At 43.4% G+C, this 16,389-nt stretch overlaps 1 protein-coding gene across 3 annotated transcripts in view; it reads left to right on the top strand.

The window, feature by feature from the left end:
* The window catches only part of CRHR2 (corticotropin releasing hormone receptor 2), a 140,882-nt gene that overhangs the window by 74,295 nt on the left and 50,198 nt on the right, over window positions 1-16,389 (top strand). For 2 of the 3 annotated variants that reach the window (XM_048316473.1, XM_048316536.1), the window contains 2 exons: window positions 1,889-1,974; window positions 9,317-9,423. In XM_048316473.1, coding sequence (XP_048172430.1) covers window positions 1,889-1,974; window positions 9,317-9,423 — 193 coding nt within the window. Of the gene's footprint in view, window positions 1-1,888; window positions 1,975-9,316; window positions 9,424-16,389 lie in introns of those variants that run through there. The other variant, XM_048316617.1, reaches the window with a different exon arrangement.

Here is a 16,389-nt window from a genome sequence, read left to right on the forward strand (position 1 = left end):
GAAGGGAAGGAAGGAAAGGAAGGAGAAAGGGAGGGAGGGAAAGAGGAGAGACCTTTGTTGTAGGGTATAAATTAGTAATGACAGCTGGAGTTTGGAATGAGATATTCCCAGAAGCCAGATCTGCTTGCTGCTGTTGTTTCTGAGAAGTGACTGCTACTGGAGGAGATCCTGGAGTAGAGAAATTCCGAGTTTGATTTTACCCCCTCCTGTTCATACACTCACCATGTGGGAGATCTGCTGTGACAGCTCGAAGAGCTGCACTGATGTGGGTTGTACGTTCCCAGTGCTGATTGTGTTTGTGCTTTCTCCAGCTGAGCTGGAGGGATACAACCAGGGAAAATGAAGAGTCAGAATGAGTAAAACAAGGGTTTGAATGAATAAAATAAGGGTTTCATATGAGCACTATTCTGGACGTGGGACTCAACATCCGACTAAGCATCAATTCATCTGGAGTTAGGAGTTTGCACAGAGAGCTTCAGCACTGGCCAAAGGAGAGGACAAATGCAAGGGCTTTTAGGGATGTAGATCAGATCCTACCACCTAAACCCCACTCAGACTGTTTTGTTTTGTTTGGCCTCATCACTCCAAAAAGAAGCAGCAGAAAAGTGCAAGCAGACAACAGCAAAATGACATTCGGTGATGTGGGTGGATACGGTGTCATCTGGAGCATCTACAGGAACTGTTATTTGTTGACTTCCCTTCTCTGTAAGAAAAAGCACCTTTTCAAAAGCCTCTTTACCTTTTTCCAAGGCTGGTGTCAGCAGCACATTTAGGACCATTTGATTTTCCTGGACTAAATTACCGTGGCAAAGGCCCAAAAAGAAATTGGGTAAAGGGCAACAGCAACATCATGAAGAGTCCATCAGGAAGTTGCCTGTATTTGTCCTTTGGGGATCCTTCTGGATTTCCTGTTTTATTTTAATTATCTTGTTTCTAAGAAACATTTCAAAATAAGAATGGAAAAAAACCAAAAACCTCTTGCTTGGAATTGGATGTGCTTTTGATGAGTGGAGGAAGGTTTGTACAGGAAAACTGCAGTTTTCTCTCGTAATTCCTCGGGATGAAGATACTGCTTGCCAGAAACTGAACTTCCCTCTTCACCCCAGTATTGCCACATGTAGTTCCCAGAGCCCTGCATGGTGACATTGAATTTGGACATTAAATCTCTGCTTCAGTAAAGTCATTTGTGATTTTACTTATGCTCTGTGAGAACTGGCACCTTGGGAAAAGACCAGGAGTGGTTTCTTCTCCACAGACAATGGGTGAACACCTCCTGACCTCGATGTCCCCATTTCTGAGATAATTTTGGAGAGATTGTTGTGTGCCCCCCACCTTGCCTGCCCCAGGGCTGGGAGATGTCCTTCTCTTGTTCCTTCATGTTTTTTACCCAAGTTTTACCAGTGACAATATTGCACAGGAAGATTCTGGAAAATGAGGATGTCCAGGAATTTTTCATCTAGCTTACAGTAGGATAAATGGGAGAGAATAGAGCAGTAAGTTTACCTTACACATAACATTGTCCTCCATGCAGCACTGAACATCTAAACCTTTCTGGGTTTGAATACATCATTTAACTGCTTTTTAAAAGACTATAATAACATTAAGCTTTCTCTTGCAGTGTTCTCATACCTTTTCTGTCTTCTGAACTCATATTCTGTATGAAAAAAACTATTAATAAATACCTTTAAACACTCATAGCTTGTAGATGTGTTTGTTATTTCTTTCTCCTCTTCTCAGTGGGCTGCTCCAGTCCTCACGGAGGTGGGATAAGTTGATTTGCCTTGTAAATAATCTGTTCTGTCAATCTTTTCTTGAACCTGTGAAATGTCTAGGCTGTTTAAAGTCCAGCACAGAGTGTTCATCTCTCTTTTATTTTGGTCTGTACCAGGAAATGCCTACAGAGAATGCCTGGGCAATGGGACATGGGCTTCCAAGATAAACTACTCTCAGTGCGAGCCTATTCTGGATGACAAGGTCTGTATTTTTCCCTTCGTTCTTCTCAATGACATTTCTCAGCATAAGGGAATGCAAAGCAAAATGTAAGGTTAACGTGCTAATTTGGGACTTCCGAGAGAGATTCCATTTCTGTCTCCACAACAAAACCTCCCTGTGAATTCAGGCAAGTCACTTATCCTCTCTCCATGTCCCCTACTCACATGGTTTTTAAAAAAGGATGCTTTATCTCACTCTGTGAGATGTGTGTGTTTATGCAGATTTTTCCTAGCTTTGTTCAGAGCCTACAGCTGCTACAGTAAATGTTAGTAATAATAACAATAAGACCAAAAGCCTCTTTGGCACTAAAAATTAAGTTCAACCATCTGATTCCACCCTATATCTGCCCATTCTAAAGTGTCATCAACAACTGACCTTTACAGATCTCAATGTTACTTCTCCTTAAGCAAATATGTAAAGGGGCAGCAGCAGAAGAAATGCATAAAAAGCAGATTTAGGTCCCAGCTGTCTTTAAGAGATTGAACCAGTCTTGCATGATAGAGGAGTTCACAGATTTAAGTTAGTGTATGGGGTTAAGTTCCTTCAGAAGGGCTGTGAGGAATTATGCAAAGCCCTTTTCTTGTCAGATGTCTCAGAGACATCATAGACATTCACCCTCGCACAGTTTAAGCCTTCAAGCCCTTCATATTCTTCCTCCTGTGTTGAGTGCTGTGGTGGGACACAAGCCCACAAAGACTTTGTGCTGTCTCTGCAGGAGTGGCTTTTCCCTCTAGGAGCCAAGGTGGAGCCCAGCAGCTCAGACTGGTCTGTTTTGGGGTTCATTCAACTCATTCTGTCCTTATAGTTGTGCCATGCCACGTGCAGACAGAGAGGAGGAAGACAAGATCCCACATTTAGCACTCAGGAGCTCTCTGGAGTGGTGCTGCACCCCAGACAGCTGGGATGTCCTTTGGCTGTGGTCCAGCATCCATCCTCTCAGATCCATGTGGTTGCTCAGTGTGGGTTTTCACTCGTGAATCAGAAAACAAATAATGACACACCAGCTGCTGAGGACCTGCTCTTACCCCCTGGCTAATTTAATCCCCCCTCCTCTTGCTAGAGGCTTCTAGGAATTAAGAAAAGTTGTACCAGTACCTGACTGCCACCCAGGGGGACATTCAAGGTGTTCTAGCACGGTGGAGACGCTCCCATGGCAATTTAGGCCAACCTAAGCTGGGACTACCCCAGTGCAGCCCCTCCTTACAATTCATTCCCACTTAAAATGAAAAGCTAACTTGTTCTGGGTCATTTTTTTGGATGAATCAGTTCCCTAAACCATCTCAGTGCATCGTTGCAGGACTGCTGGGGCCAGCACAAGCTGGAGGGACAAACCAACCATCTCTTAAAAATGAGCAAGAGAGGGGGTGTGGAGCAGCCAGTGCTGATTTAGAGAATGGGGAGCAGAGCTGGGCAAAGACTCGATGTCTGTGGTGTGGTTTAGGTGGTACAGGAAACCTGAGCTGGCAGCAGTGAGCTGCACCCACTCAGGACAACACAGCTGCATTTTAATAACACTCATTATGTGTTTGCATGACTCCCAGCAGTTGCTGTCTCTGCACGAGCAAATACAGAGGGGTTTTATCTGAGGAGACTGGAGAAGTGTTGTGACTAGGGGACAGGATTATTCCCTTTACTCTGTTTTTGCTTTTAAAAACTTTGCAGCTATGGTGATAGCTTAAAACTCCTTAAATAGCACGTTTCTTAGACAGATGGAAGTGCAGATGTTCCCCCACCCTCGCTTACAGCGGCTTAAAAACTCATTTATTAGATCTTTAAAGATTTGTGACAAGCTTTGCAAATATTAATATTTGTGGATATTTTTGAAATCTCTCATAATGCTCAGTGTGACCGATGAATACTTTGTGATCTCAAAAAAAAAAATAGAAGAACAAAAACCCACAGATTTGCTCCATTTTGAGTAAAGGTGAGATTCAGGCACACAGGTGGTCTATTGTTATTTATTGAGTTTAGCAGATGCTAAACATCAGCCAGGAGGTAATGCCCTGTGATTTATTTTTAATCCAAAAAAAACAACACTGCTTTTAAGCTTGACCACTCACAGGCAGAGTGATAAAGAATCACATGGTTTGATTTTTAATGTGGTGAGTGATAACAGGGGATAGGAGCAGGACTTTTCAACATCAATCCCATGCTATATGGCAGAGTTTGGGGAATGTAGCAATGGAAATTATAGGGTTTTTTCAGCTGTGGGTCAGTCTTGGGGCATCAGCTCAGTAACACACATTCCCTGGGTTATATTAATGCATCATTGCTCTGCTTGTGGTTGAGACCTGTGGCAGTAGCTGATAAAACTCTGCTCTGGGACTGATTTGCTGCTAGATCTAGTTCTGACTGAGATCTACTTCCTTAAATGTAGTTGTGGGGTGTAGTTTAAAATGTCCCAGTGAGTCTTCATGCATCTGGCAGGTGACAGTCCTTGGGAATATGTGAGTCCTTCATGTCCAGTGGAGGGAATGGAGCTGGGGAAGGGTCTGGAGCAGCAAGAGCAGCTGAGGGAGCTGGGAAAGGGGCTCAACCTGGAGAATAACAGGCTCAGGGGGGACCTTGTGGCTCTGCACAACTCCCTGACAGGAGGGGGCAGCCAGAGGGGGGTCGGGCTCTGCTCTCAGGGAACAGGGACAGGACCAAAGGAAATGGCTTTAAGTTGCACCACAGGAAGTTTAGGTTGGATGTTAGTGAAAATTTCTTCACTGAAATGGTGGTCAGACATTGGAACAGACTGCCCAGGACAGTGGTGGAGTCACCATCCCTGGAGGTGTTCAGAAAACTTGTGGTATGGCACCTGGGGACAGAGTTTAGTGGTGAACAGGGTGGAGCTGGGGGAATGGTTGGACTCGATGATCTTAGAGGTCTTTTCCAACCTTAAAAATTCTGATTCAGCAGCAGCAAGACCAGCTGGGAATCACAAAGTGTCCCCAAGGCACCTGTGTGTGCACAACTACTTCTAACCCTTGCTTCAGATGCTGGGTGGACATCCAAGTGTTGGTGTCCTCATGTCAGACTGAATCTCACCCTCTGAACAAATAATTGCCTCCTCCTCCAGGCACAGGAACAAGGTACAGAAATAGTTTTGATCCAGCTGGCTGTTTGGTGGCACAATGTGTGACAAATGGAAAGGTCCTCTTCAGCCTACAAGCTCCTGTGTTGAAAGGGCCTTTGCTGCATCCGGCACAAATCTCTGCTCTTCTGAGAAGAAAAGAGAGCATCTCAGGCAGCAAAAGATACATCTTAGCCTCCAAAAAGAGCTGTAAATCAAGAACTCTGGTCTTGTGGTCTGTGGCAGCTGGATGTGAATGTGCTTCTGCTGATGTTTTGAGGTGGCTTCAAGCTGAGTAGCTGAGTTAGCACCACGCTGGGCTCAGACTAATGTATCCTTTATAGGAGCATGGTCACATCAACCACAGCAGCTTCCAGCTGGCTCAGAATGGGAAAGCAGAGTGAGTTCAGAGGTGTCTGGGATGACAAAGACACTTCCCGGTTGCTTCTGAAAGTCTTTGGAGAGGTGTCTTTAAGCTGTGCTGGTGCTGAGATCATCCTGGCAACAGGAGGAAATGGGAAGTGACTGAACTGGCAGTGGCGTGTGGAGCCTCCCAGGGAGACATGAGCTGAAAACACTGGCAGGACCTGTCAGTAAGTCCTGTTAAGAGGAAGCAAGATCCTTGTCAGCTGGTCTAAGAGTGCTGTTATTAGGTGGTTATTGATTCAAACCAGTAGCTGAATTGTTTAGGACAGGTTAGCAGTCACGTTCCAGCTGAAGCAAGGGGAAAAGTCTCTAGACAGAATAACTCTGTCATTAGCCTGAAACTTGCCTGTAGATTTGCAAAGCAAGTGCAGGTAAAGACATTGTGCTGTGCTTCCTCAGTTTACCTGGTAGAAGCTCATGGGAAACATCTCTGCACTGCCTGGTGTGACATGGTTGTGGTGCATAAGGTGTGTCATGGAACCGGATTCCAGTGGGCAGGGAGTAAAACCATCTCTCGATTCCCCATCCCTGAATTCCTCATCCCTGGAAGTGTTCCAGGCCAGGTTGGACCAGGTCAGAGGCTCTGAGCAACCGGGTCTAGTAGGTGGCATTCCTGACCATGGCAGGAATCATTGTTAAGATGCCTTCCGACCCAAACCATTCCAGGATTCTGGGATCTCCCTTTCTAGCTCTTTTCTAATCTAGCAACCCTCCTCCTAAGCCTGAACAGAATTTAAATCTTTATTTTAGTGAAGTGAAGCATCTTCCTGAAAGCAGGAGGATATTGGGTAACAAACAGGAGAAGGTTATTGACATTTTAACTGCATCAGTGTCCAAGAGGGCGAGCCAGAAAAGAGCTGTGCAAGTTTTTCACATGAGCTGAGCTTTGGGGAACAAACACGTGATTTTCTGGGCACGTGATTTTCAGCCCTGAAGGTGTTGCCTCCCATTCCAGCAGAGATGAAGACTGCATGTAGGCTGGTGGAAAGTGATCTTGCCACCTTGTCAGCTTAGTTTTTCATAAGCACCGAGGCAGTTCTTGTTTCTATGATACTTGAATTTGCCTTCAGGAAACCTTGTTAGTGTCAGAAGCTGGCAATGTGAAAGTCGTGCCTGTTTTTTCTTCAGCATCAGTGCATCAAACAGGAGCTTAAGAATTTTATTTTTCCAATTAATCTTCTCATGTTTTGAACCACACCTTCTTAAAACTTGAGCGAAGTTAAAATAGCGGTCAGGAGACAAAGGAGGATCTGACTTAAAGAGCAGGAACCTTGGAAAAACACAAGGTTTGCCATCTTCCAGGAGATTTCTAGCACTAAATGAGCAATTCTGAGAAAAGTTCTTAGTCAGATGGTTTGAGTTTTGACAGTGCTTCGAGAAGCAGTGAGTTGGATTCAATGATCCTTTTGGATCCTTTGAGATGTTCTGTGATCCTCTGTCTCTGTGAATTAAGCAGGAGTCAATGAGCCCTGCAGTTTGCCAGGGCATTATTGAATAACACGGCATTGCACAGGTAGGCACATCAGGTCAAGTGAGTTTTCTTTCCCTTTAGGTGTGCCCTCGACTGAAGGATAAATAAAACACAGTGTGGAATTTGCATTTCGTAGCTTTGTTTTGTTGCTTTTTTTCTTTTCACCTCCAAGCGATTCAGAAAATGGGCCCATGGATGGGGAAGTTTATTTTAGGGGATTTTATAATAGGCTTAAAAATACTCTGCATGGTTGAGTTCTGTCCAGAAATAGCACATTACTCCGTGAGCTGAAGATACAGGCAGGTTTCGTCACAAAATCGATTCCAAGAGAGCTCCCTGGCTCTCTGGCAAAGTGCTGGAAGATGCTTATCTTCACAGAACAATGGAACAGATTAACTACAGCTGCTGGTTGTAGTTGCAGCCAAACATTCATTCACTGACAAATTCCTTTCACTGGAGTAAAATGTTAAGGGAAATTGTTAGGAAAAAAAAAATAAAATAAGTTCAACCAAAATTTAAAAAAAAAAATGATGCCATTTATACGATTTTACTTTCATAGTTTTATCACAAGGGAGGAAATGTAGGTGGTTGGTTTTTAAAAGCCTCGTTCTTCTAAAGTGGGGAAAGATCTGCTTAGCTTGAAAAGAAATAAATGACAAAACTAATGAATAAATATATTTTTCAGGGAGATTTAGTCTTCCAGTAGCAAACCTCTGTCCATTTTTAGCCAGCTTCAGTATTTATCTGAATAGTGTCTTTCTACTTCTTCCTAGCCAGGCAAAGAGAGAAGATGCTTCTCTTCTCTCTAAAGCCAACATCAGCCCACCAGTAAAGGTGTTTCTGCAAGGTCAAATTTTGGTCACATCCCTAAATTCACTAATTTAGATGGGAGCACTTTTGTACTTATTTCTTTGTTTTCAGGATCCAGAACCTACCAACAACCTCCCCTACATGCTAGGAAATAGACACTGATACAGGAAATTTCACCACATATTTGGGTTGCTGGTAGAAACAACAGGATCTCTGGTTTGTCCGGCTCTCCCAGAATTGAAGGGACACCACTGAAACATAGATTTAGAAGAAACATAAAGATTTTAGTTATAGGCTAGCTGTGTTGAGATTAGTTGGAATAGGAAAGAACTTGGGCCCAGTAACAGGTAATTAAAATAGTTAGGAGAGCTGGACCTGAAATGGGTTTTAAGATGTTAGTAACTGATTACCAAATAACTGATGATCTGTCATTTGCATGTTTGCTTAGCTGTGCTTAGAATGAGGAATAGAAACATTGATAAGTTGGTGTAGGGAACAAGGCCAATTACCAATTTCCTCCCTTGGGGGGAACCCCTTCAAAAGTCACGCAAGAGGAAACTTACAGCTCACTAAAGTAATTAGGATTGTTAAAGTCCAGAGAAGCAAAAAGGTCAAAATGAGGAAGATGAGTTCCTTCATCTTTCTTGGGACCACTGACCCAATTCAAGACCACCGACTCCATTCAGGACACACACTACACATGCTTAATGGCATTTAAGCTCATTTCCATACGAAGCGGAGAATGGGAGGTGTTAAGGTTATGAATGTGCATTTGTATTTTGGATATTCATAATATTTGGAAATAAAAGGTATTGTGTTTGCTTGTATCGGGGCCTGTGTCTTAGGGAGCCATCCCACGCAGTGCCTGGCACCAATAAAACATGCACTTTCTAACTCTAAACTGTTAGAGAGCTTTTGTCCGACTCAGTTGGATATCGATATTAGATCCATATTCATATTTTGGTAAATCACCACCAGGTTCCAGCTTTTTCAGTCTGCGTTGGTTCTGCCCTGGGTTTGAAGGATTAAGATCATAGCCTGCAAGAAAAGTCCCTCAGAGGAAAATCTGCCTGTATGAGAAGGGCTTATTGTTTGTTCTTACTGACATTTTTGTGTGAAAACCAAGCCATTTGAGTAGGAAAGTGGCATAAGCTAGCTCATTAAGATCGTGCTGTTTCCTAAGAAAAGAAAGTTTTATTTTGAAACTCTGAGGAGATGTGTCTTTGGTAGGTTTGTTGCCTAAAATGACAAAAGGTTTAAAATAAGAAAACCCAAGGAAATGGGGAAAAGAAAAAAAAGGGAAAAAGTGGGGACAAAATAACATTTTTTTCAGAAATTTTTAAGAAATTGTGGACAAATCCCAAACTGAAGTGACACCAAGCCTGTACTTGTGTGCCTGGGCAATACGTCTGCCTTACACAGAGGCATCAGCCCTGGGGCTGTGATGGCATTGTAAAATTGAGAAAAGTAATTGCTGTTTTGTGAAGTGATGAACTGTTCCTGAATGCCAGTGCTTGGAGATGGATGCTGATTTAATCCTGTTATCTCTTTACCTCCAGAGGAAGTATGCGCTCCATTACAAGATTGCTCTCATCATAAACTACCTGGGGCACTGTATTTCAGTAGGGGCCCTTATAGTTGCCTTTATGCTTTTCTTGTGCTTGAGGTGAGTAATGTGTTTGCATGTTTCTAACTCGGTTGGGTGACAATTTCTGGGCTGCTCAAGCCCTCTCATGGCTCTGTCCAAGTCGTGGATGGTCCTGAAAAGTGGTCGTGGCTTTTATATTCCTGAACACATCCATGGTTTTGCTGACTAATGTGCTGGATGAGTTCCTCCTGAGCGTAGGAGCTAAAGCCTGTTTGTGTTCAGGGAGAGAACTGAACATGATTTATTGATGCAGAAAAAAAAAAAAAAAACTTTGGTTAGCACAGTGTTCTTCATTTAGGGAAATCAGGATTTGAGTGTGTCAAGCTGTAAGTTTGGGGGGCAAGTTTTGTTTTTTCACAAGGCAGAACATGGTAATGTTTTGCATTCCCTGACAGCTAAAACCCAGATCTAAACCAAAGGAGACAGAACGAAGTCTTTCCTTCTACTTTGGGCTAATTTCAGTTTTTCTTCCATTAAAGGGCTTAGAAGTTTTCTTAAATAAAAAGAGGAACATTGTTAATGGAGCTTAATCCCCAGCAGTGCTCCTGAGATGATGAATGCAAATCAAGGAGACTGCATAGAAGCCCTTCCCTGGTGCAGGGTGCAGAAGGGAGTTTGGCAGATGGAGATGTCAGTGAAAGCAGAGTTAGGGCTACAGGGAAAAGGAGGAAAGGAAAATAAGTGGAAAACAAGAAGATTTGTATCAGTCATCATATATATTGTATGTCCACAGCCTCAATCACAGGAGTATATTTTCATAGGAGTGGCCTGGTGGGTTAATTCTGTATTATTTCTTGGATTCCCTGACTGGCATTTCTGTACTATTTGTGCTGTGTTGTCCAGGAGAGTTCAACCTGAACTTAAAACCAGCTCCACTGAGTGCTGTGCAATGATAATCCTTGAGAAAAACCTTGTCCTAGTAGCAGAGGATAAACTGTGGATGGAGGACATCCTCCCCCTGTCCAGGATTACAGCAGGATGATTGACAGTGACCTCAGTGCAAGAATTACTGGAGTGGAGCATCCCTAAAGTCTTAGCTAAGTCTTCTGAGCATTCGTAACACGGTCTTTTCTAATAACAGTAGGAATATTCTTGCACTCCAGCATCTGTAAACAGAATAATCTATGCTAATGGAAACAGAAAGACACTTTAAAACATTCGATGGGAACTTTTATGATGCATCAATTTAAACTTCCATTTCAAGCCCTCCATAGTGAACATGAAGCTAATTCCCACAGTACTTCGAGACCTGAATTAATTTGCACTGAATAAAGAATGCAAATTATTCATTGCAATAACTATATTCCCTGCTTTTATGCTCAGTCTTTTATGAATGTTTGAGTAATAACACAAAAACAATTAGGTGGGATGGTATAAATGTATCAGCTTCCAACACAGAGGTGGCTCAGCTGATCTCTTCTAAATTGTTCTGTTATTTAAACTTTAAAGTTTAGATTTTGCAGTCAGCTTCAACATTAAAAACAACAACTGAGTAGTGGCAATTAAGTACTCCCTTGATATGCTGTGAATTAAGATAGTCCATCTTTTCAACTTCCCATTGTGTCATGCAAAACATGTCCAGTGTCCAGCCAGAGTTAACCAGCATGTTTTCCAAAATTCTAGAGATGTTCCAGTGAAGGCAGCCTAAATTCCTGTTTCATTACATGTTGTCCCTACCCAGATTCTGGGTTATGCACATCTTCATCACACTTACCTCTATAAAGTGCCCCAAGGACAAATCAGTTTAAATAATCAATTTATATTATTTGGGGCCTTTTAAAATCCTGTTTCATTTTGGATGGAAGAAGGTACAATGGAATTGGGTCAAAGGAGAGAATTTAGGTAATTCCTGGCCAAAAAAAATACAATCTGATAGCTCCTCATCTTGACCTAAAGTAGAGATCTGCCAGTTCCCTTGTTCCTGCCCCTCTCCATCCACCTCACTCCATGAGTCCCTGCTGAGGGTGAAAACAGACGAGACCTCCAGGAAGATTCCAGTTTTACATCCGCTCCTTATTTTTATGCTTCTCCCTCATCACCTGCTTGATTTTCCTTTGCTCCGTCCGTGCAGGTGGATCCCAAAGGCAGCCCTGTCTCAAGGGGGAGGCTGGAGCACAGCTGCTCTATTGGAACATAACTGCTAGGAAAGCTTTGGGATGTCGCACTCTGGGGGTTTTAGGAGCAGGTGGAATGTTTGGCTGCCATGGCAAAAGGTGTTGCTGTGGTGCTCAGCTGGTCGGGAGGGTGTTCTGCTTTTGGAGATGAGCTTCACCATCGCTGGTGCTGCCCCAGCCCAGGGTGCTTGGTCCTCAGTTGTGTTGAAGTGGGAAGGGGAGAGAACTGGATCCAAACCTTATAATTCCAAATTTATCCTGTCACCTTGTCCCCAGCTTCATTTTTCCTCGGTTCCTTAAACAACTTCATCCTTCGTTCACAACCTACCCTCCATTTAGCAGAAAAGTCCTTACTGCTCTAAACACTGAGGAATCACACAACTGTTTTGAGGTCTCAGATGTAGCAAGACGTGATGAAATCATCTGCCATTTGTGTCCATGAGACCCCAACACATCTGGGAAGGGATGAGAGCTCAGCCAGGGCCCCCTTTTTCCTGTGAAGACCCATTTTAGCCTTGTTTTCTCCAGTTCCGTCACATCTCAACCTGTGCAATGACAAACAAGCCAGTAAAAATTTCATTTAGCACCTAAATAATAAAAAGTGAAGGACAGGACTTGATTTTTGCTGGCACACTGGCTGAATGCCAGTGAGTCATCAAGGCAGCTCCTAAAGGTCGAAGTCAACTTTAATTTCTCAAGGTCTAAATGTAGGTGGTCTTAAAATTGTGAGAGCTGTGCTGTCTGTACTATGCAACACCAAACAAACTCACAGACAAAAAGGAATACACCAAGAAGGAAAAAGAAAGAATTTGTGCACAAAGTGTGCTGTTGAGGTGGATTGATCTCCAGTGCAGGACCTGGAGAGATTTGCTCAGGGCCCTTCACTTGGCATTGTTGAATGGATCTGCACTGCTGGGAATCTCAGAGTCTGTCTGTTCTCATTAACAGTCAAGGTTTTCTTCCTCCCTCAGGTGCACACAGGCAGCTCCCACTGACTCAGCCTCATTGTCCCACTGAATCACAATCTCACACTGCTAAAGCAGAAATTTTCCATAGGAGGAATCCTGCTGTCAGTAATACCAATCAAGCTGAAGGAAAAAAATAACAATAATAAAAAAAATATATAAAGGATTAAAATGCTTCTTTTGAATCACATTTTTCCTTTGCTGTTGCTGACAATGCAGAAACCCAAATTGCTTTGTCCTGGATTTTCCCTTGTCACTGTGCTGTTAGAGCAGCCTGTGAGGTGGAACAAGAGGCCTTTGTAAAACTCCTGACTTGTTATCAAACAAAGGTTGGCAGTGGCCAGCAGTGACCTGAGTGGATTCCATCAGGTGAAGTTTTATTTGTGCAGTGGTTATCAAAGAAGAAGTAGGGGAAGAAAGGTATTTGTTCTGGGAAGCATCTATGTCCCTGCTGAGTTTTGAATCCAATAAAGGACGGTGCTGACAGGAAGATAGGCTGGAGATTAAAAGTGACATGTCCTTGCTGGATAAAGGCAGCTCTAAAAACAACCAAACCCACAAACATTGTCATAACATCTTTTGTCACTGCTAGGGTGGCAGTGAAAGCAAATTGAGGTTTTGAGGGAAATTCTGCTTTCCTGTTGCCCTTAAATTTAGCTCTATTTCCCCAGTAAAGCATCTGAATTGTTTTTTCTCATAGGCTTGAGGCAGTGTCCCTGTTCTTTCTTATGATTACATACAGATTTCCTAAATCCCACATATTATTTCTCCCCAGAAGACTGAAACAGTTTTTCCTAGAACAATATAGCCATTTTTCCCCCTTTTTTTCCCCCTAGCCATCTCCTATCTACTTTCCTTTATCCTCCCCTGTTCCAAGCTCCTTTGAATTGCCTCTTACTCTTCAGTCTGGTGTGCAGTTGGCAGGATTGCTGCTGCAGGCCTCTGTTAGTAAGAATGGAAGAGTTTGATTAAATGATCTGTAGAAACCTGTCAGGAGAAATGTAGAGTATCAATAAGGGACAGCTTTCATAGAGCAGTAATCCAACACCTCTCAGAACCTGCAGGCTGAGGATGTCTCAATCGGGGAGGAGATCTGTGCAATTAGTTCTGGTTTTCACTTAAAAAGGATGAGATTTCTGACGTGATTAGAGCAGAGCAGGCTCCAGATCTAAGGCAAGATCCTTTCTTGTGGTGGAACAAGAAGAAAGAGCAAGTCCCAGGTCAGAACATCAACTAACAGAGTTCATCTCCGTGCTCCATGCCCCCACCCCCTCATCTCCTGCCTTCCCACCCAGCCTAGTTCAGTCTATTCCATCTGCCACTTGGAATAGCAGAGCCTTCATTAATGACTCAGGCACGTGGCAATTTTAAAATTCCCCATAACTCCTGGGGCAGGGTGGGTGCAATGGCTGCAGGTTTGAAGACAGCTCTGTCCCACCCTGTCATAGTCCACAGTAAAGTCCACAGAGAAAGGCAGGAATGAAAATGATGGAGCTCTGTAAATAAGAGCGAATCCAATGAGAGGGCCATCTTCGAATACAAAACATCTGAAGTGCCTGTACTGCCTGAATCCCTGTGAAGCGTCTCATCTGATGAACTCTGATAAAGGCCAGAAACACTTCTCCTATTGATTAACCTCAGGCCATTGTCTTTGCTTCCCACTGCCTTTACTCGCCCCCTCTTCATCTCACATCTGTAGGACTTGTTCTTTAGACTCTTTGTATAGAGCCTACCCCACACAAAAAAAATGGAGAGCAGAGCCCTCATGAGCTCCTGGAATAATACCAGTAATTAAAAGTGTGCCTGGAGAGCTCTGTTCTTAAAATGTGAAAGGTTTCATAAGCTGCATCTGAAATCGTGGTATTGTAACCTCTCACAATGAGAGCCACTGAGGAGAGTTGTTGCTGCCTATCAATACATCACCACTGGATAAACATTGGAAACTGAAGAGCTGCTTACAAACAAGGACGGTGTCAATGTAAGAAGAAATGGATATAGGTGTTCTACAGACAGATTTGTCAGTGAATATGAAAGGATGACTTCCAGCCCACAGAGCAGAGGGGTCCTGAAGCAATGTGGTAGAGGAAGAAATTTAAGTTGGAGTTAAACTGGAGTATCAGGAATTTATAAAATGCTTTTACTCAGTTCCTTTCTTGACCTGAGATTTGGAGGCCACTCTTGTCCTGTGCTAGAAATATGTTAGTGCTGGTGTATTTCTGTTGCTGCCAAGATTTTGGCTGTGAATCTTTGGAGATGGACACGAACTTGTTTGAATTCTGATTATAGAACTGCTCTTAGAAGATTTAGATCTATGTTGACTGACAAGCTAAAACTTGTCTGTGTTCTATTTCTGATGATGATGGAATGGTTTTGGGAACAGTGGAGAAAACTTTGCAACTTTTCCAAGATTTCAGAGAAAGGAGGAAAGCAAAGTTGGGTCTTTGCAGTTTATATATGAATCATGCTCAGGAATGCAATTTGATTGAAAAAAACTACTTCCTGAGCCATCTCTGGGAAGAAAAATCAGAGAATATGCTTTCAAGGTGATGTTTAGAGTTATGAACTGCAGATGCACCTGCAGCTGTTCAAGTGCTAAATGGTTCCATTTCAATTTTCATCCCTGGAATTGCACATGCAGGTCCCTCACTAACGCCACAGTAGTTGTTCAGCACTCAGGAACCTTCTCTTCTATCTAATCTAAGAGATGATTTAGGTGCTGAAGCATGTCCAGGGAAGGGAACAGAGCTGGGGAAGGATCTGGAGCACCAGGAGCAGCTGACAGAGCTGGGAGAGGGGCTCAGCCTGGAGCAAAGGAGGCTCAAGGGGGACCTTGTGGCTCTGCACAAGTCCCTGACAGGAGGGGACAGCCGGGGGGGTCGGGCTCTGCTCCCAGGGAACAGGGACAGGACAACAGGAAACTGCCTCAAGTTGTGTCAGGGGAGGTTTAGATTGGGTATTAGGGAAAAATTCTTCCCAGAAAGAGTGGTCAGGCATTGGAACAGGCTGCCCAGGACAGTGGTGGAGTCACCATTCCTGGAATGTCAAAAGGCACGTGGATGTGGCCCTTGGGGACAGGGTTTAGTGGTGCTGGGTCAATGGTTAGACTTGATGATCTTGGAGGTCTTTTCCAACCTAAATGATTCCATGGTTCTGTGAATTCTGCTGCTTCACATTGCTCTGTCAGCTAATACACAAGACATGGGAGAGGTGAAAGTTTCTGTCACCCCTAAATGGGCCATGGACACTCCTGGCAGCATCTGGGCTGCCTCTGCCTATTATGGGAATGGAGCTTCCCTGGGGAGGTGCCCAGACTGAGCCACTGGACACATAACCTACTGCCCAGTGAGCACCATGAGGCCGAGCAATTTAGACCAAGCACAGGAATGATTATTTGGAAGGTTTCCAATCTTTCCTGAATTCCTGGCCAAATGCTCCAAAATAATTAAATATTTCACACCATGTCTTGGTGTAAATGAGGCCAAGGAGAGTGTGAACAGCAGCATCAGCAACTCAGACATTCCTCCTTGGTTTATCCCCACAGTATCTGCAAATGTAGATAATGTAATCAACTTTGCTAATAGTGTAATTGTATTAAAAGAAAAAAAAAAAAGGCATAACCTTTGAATTCTCTAGCTGGTCATTTAAATTAATTTTGTTTCAGATTTTTTTTTTTTTTTTTTGTATAATCCCACAAGGGGATTGTGAATGAGGACATGATGTGCACTCATATTTCCCAAACAGTAGTTGTAAGCCAGACCAACTACTCTGAGCTCTCAATGTCAGTCTTCTGAAGTCCTTCCTCGATTTGTGCAATCCAGCTGCAGTGGTCACTCTCCATGGAAAACACTCACCCTTCCACCGTGTGGACTGATAACTACAACCCGTGTCAGAAAACCTGAGCTGCA

Source organism: Corvus hawaiiensis, chromosome 1, assembly GCF_020740725.1.
Source record: "Corvus hawaiiensis isolate bCorHaw1 chromosome 1, bCorHaw1.pri.cur, whole genome shotgun sequence".
Taxonomy (NCBI): Eukaryota; Metazoa; Chordata; class Aves; order Passeriformes; family Corvidae; genus Corvus; species Corvus hawaiiensis.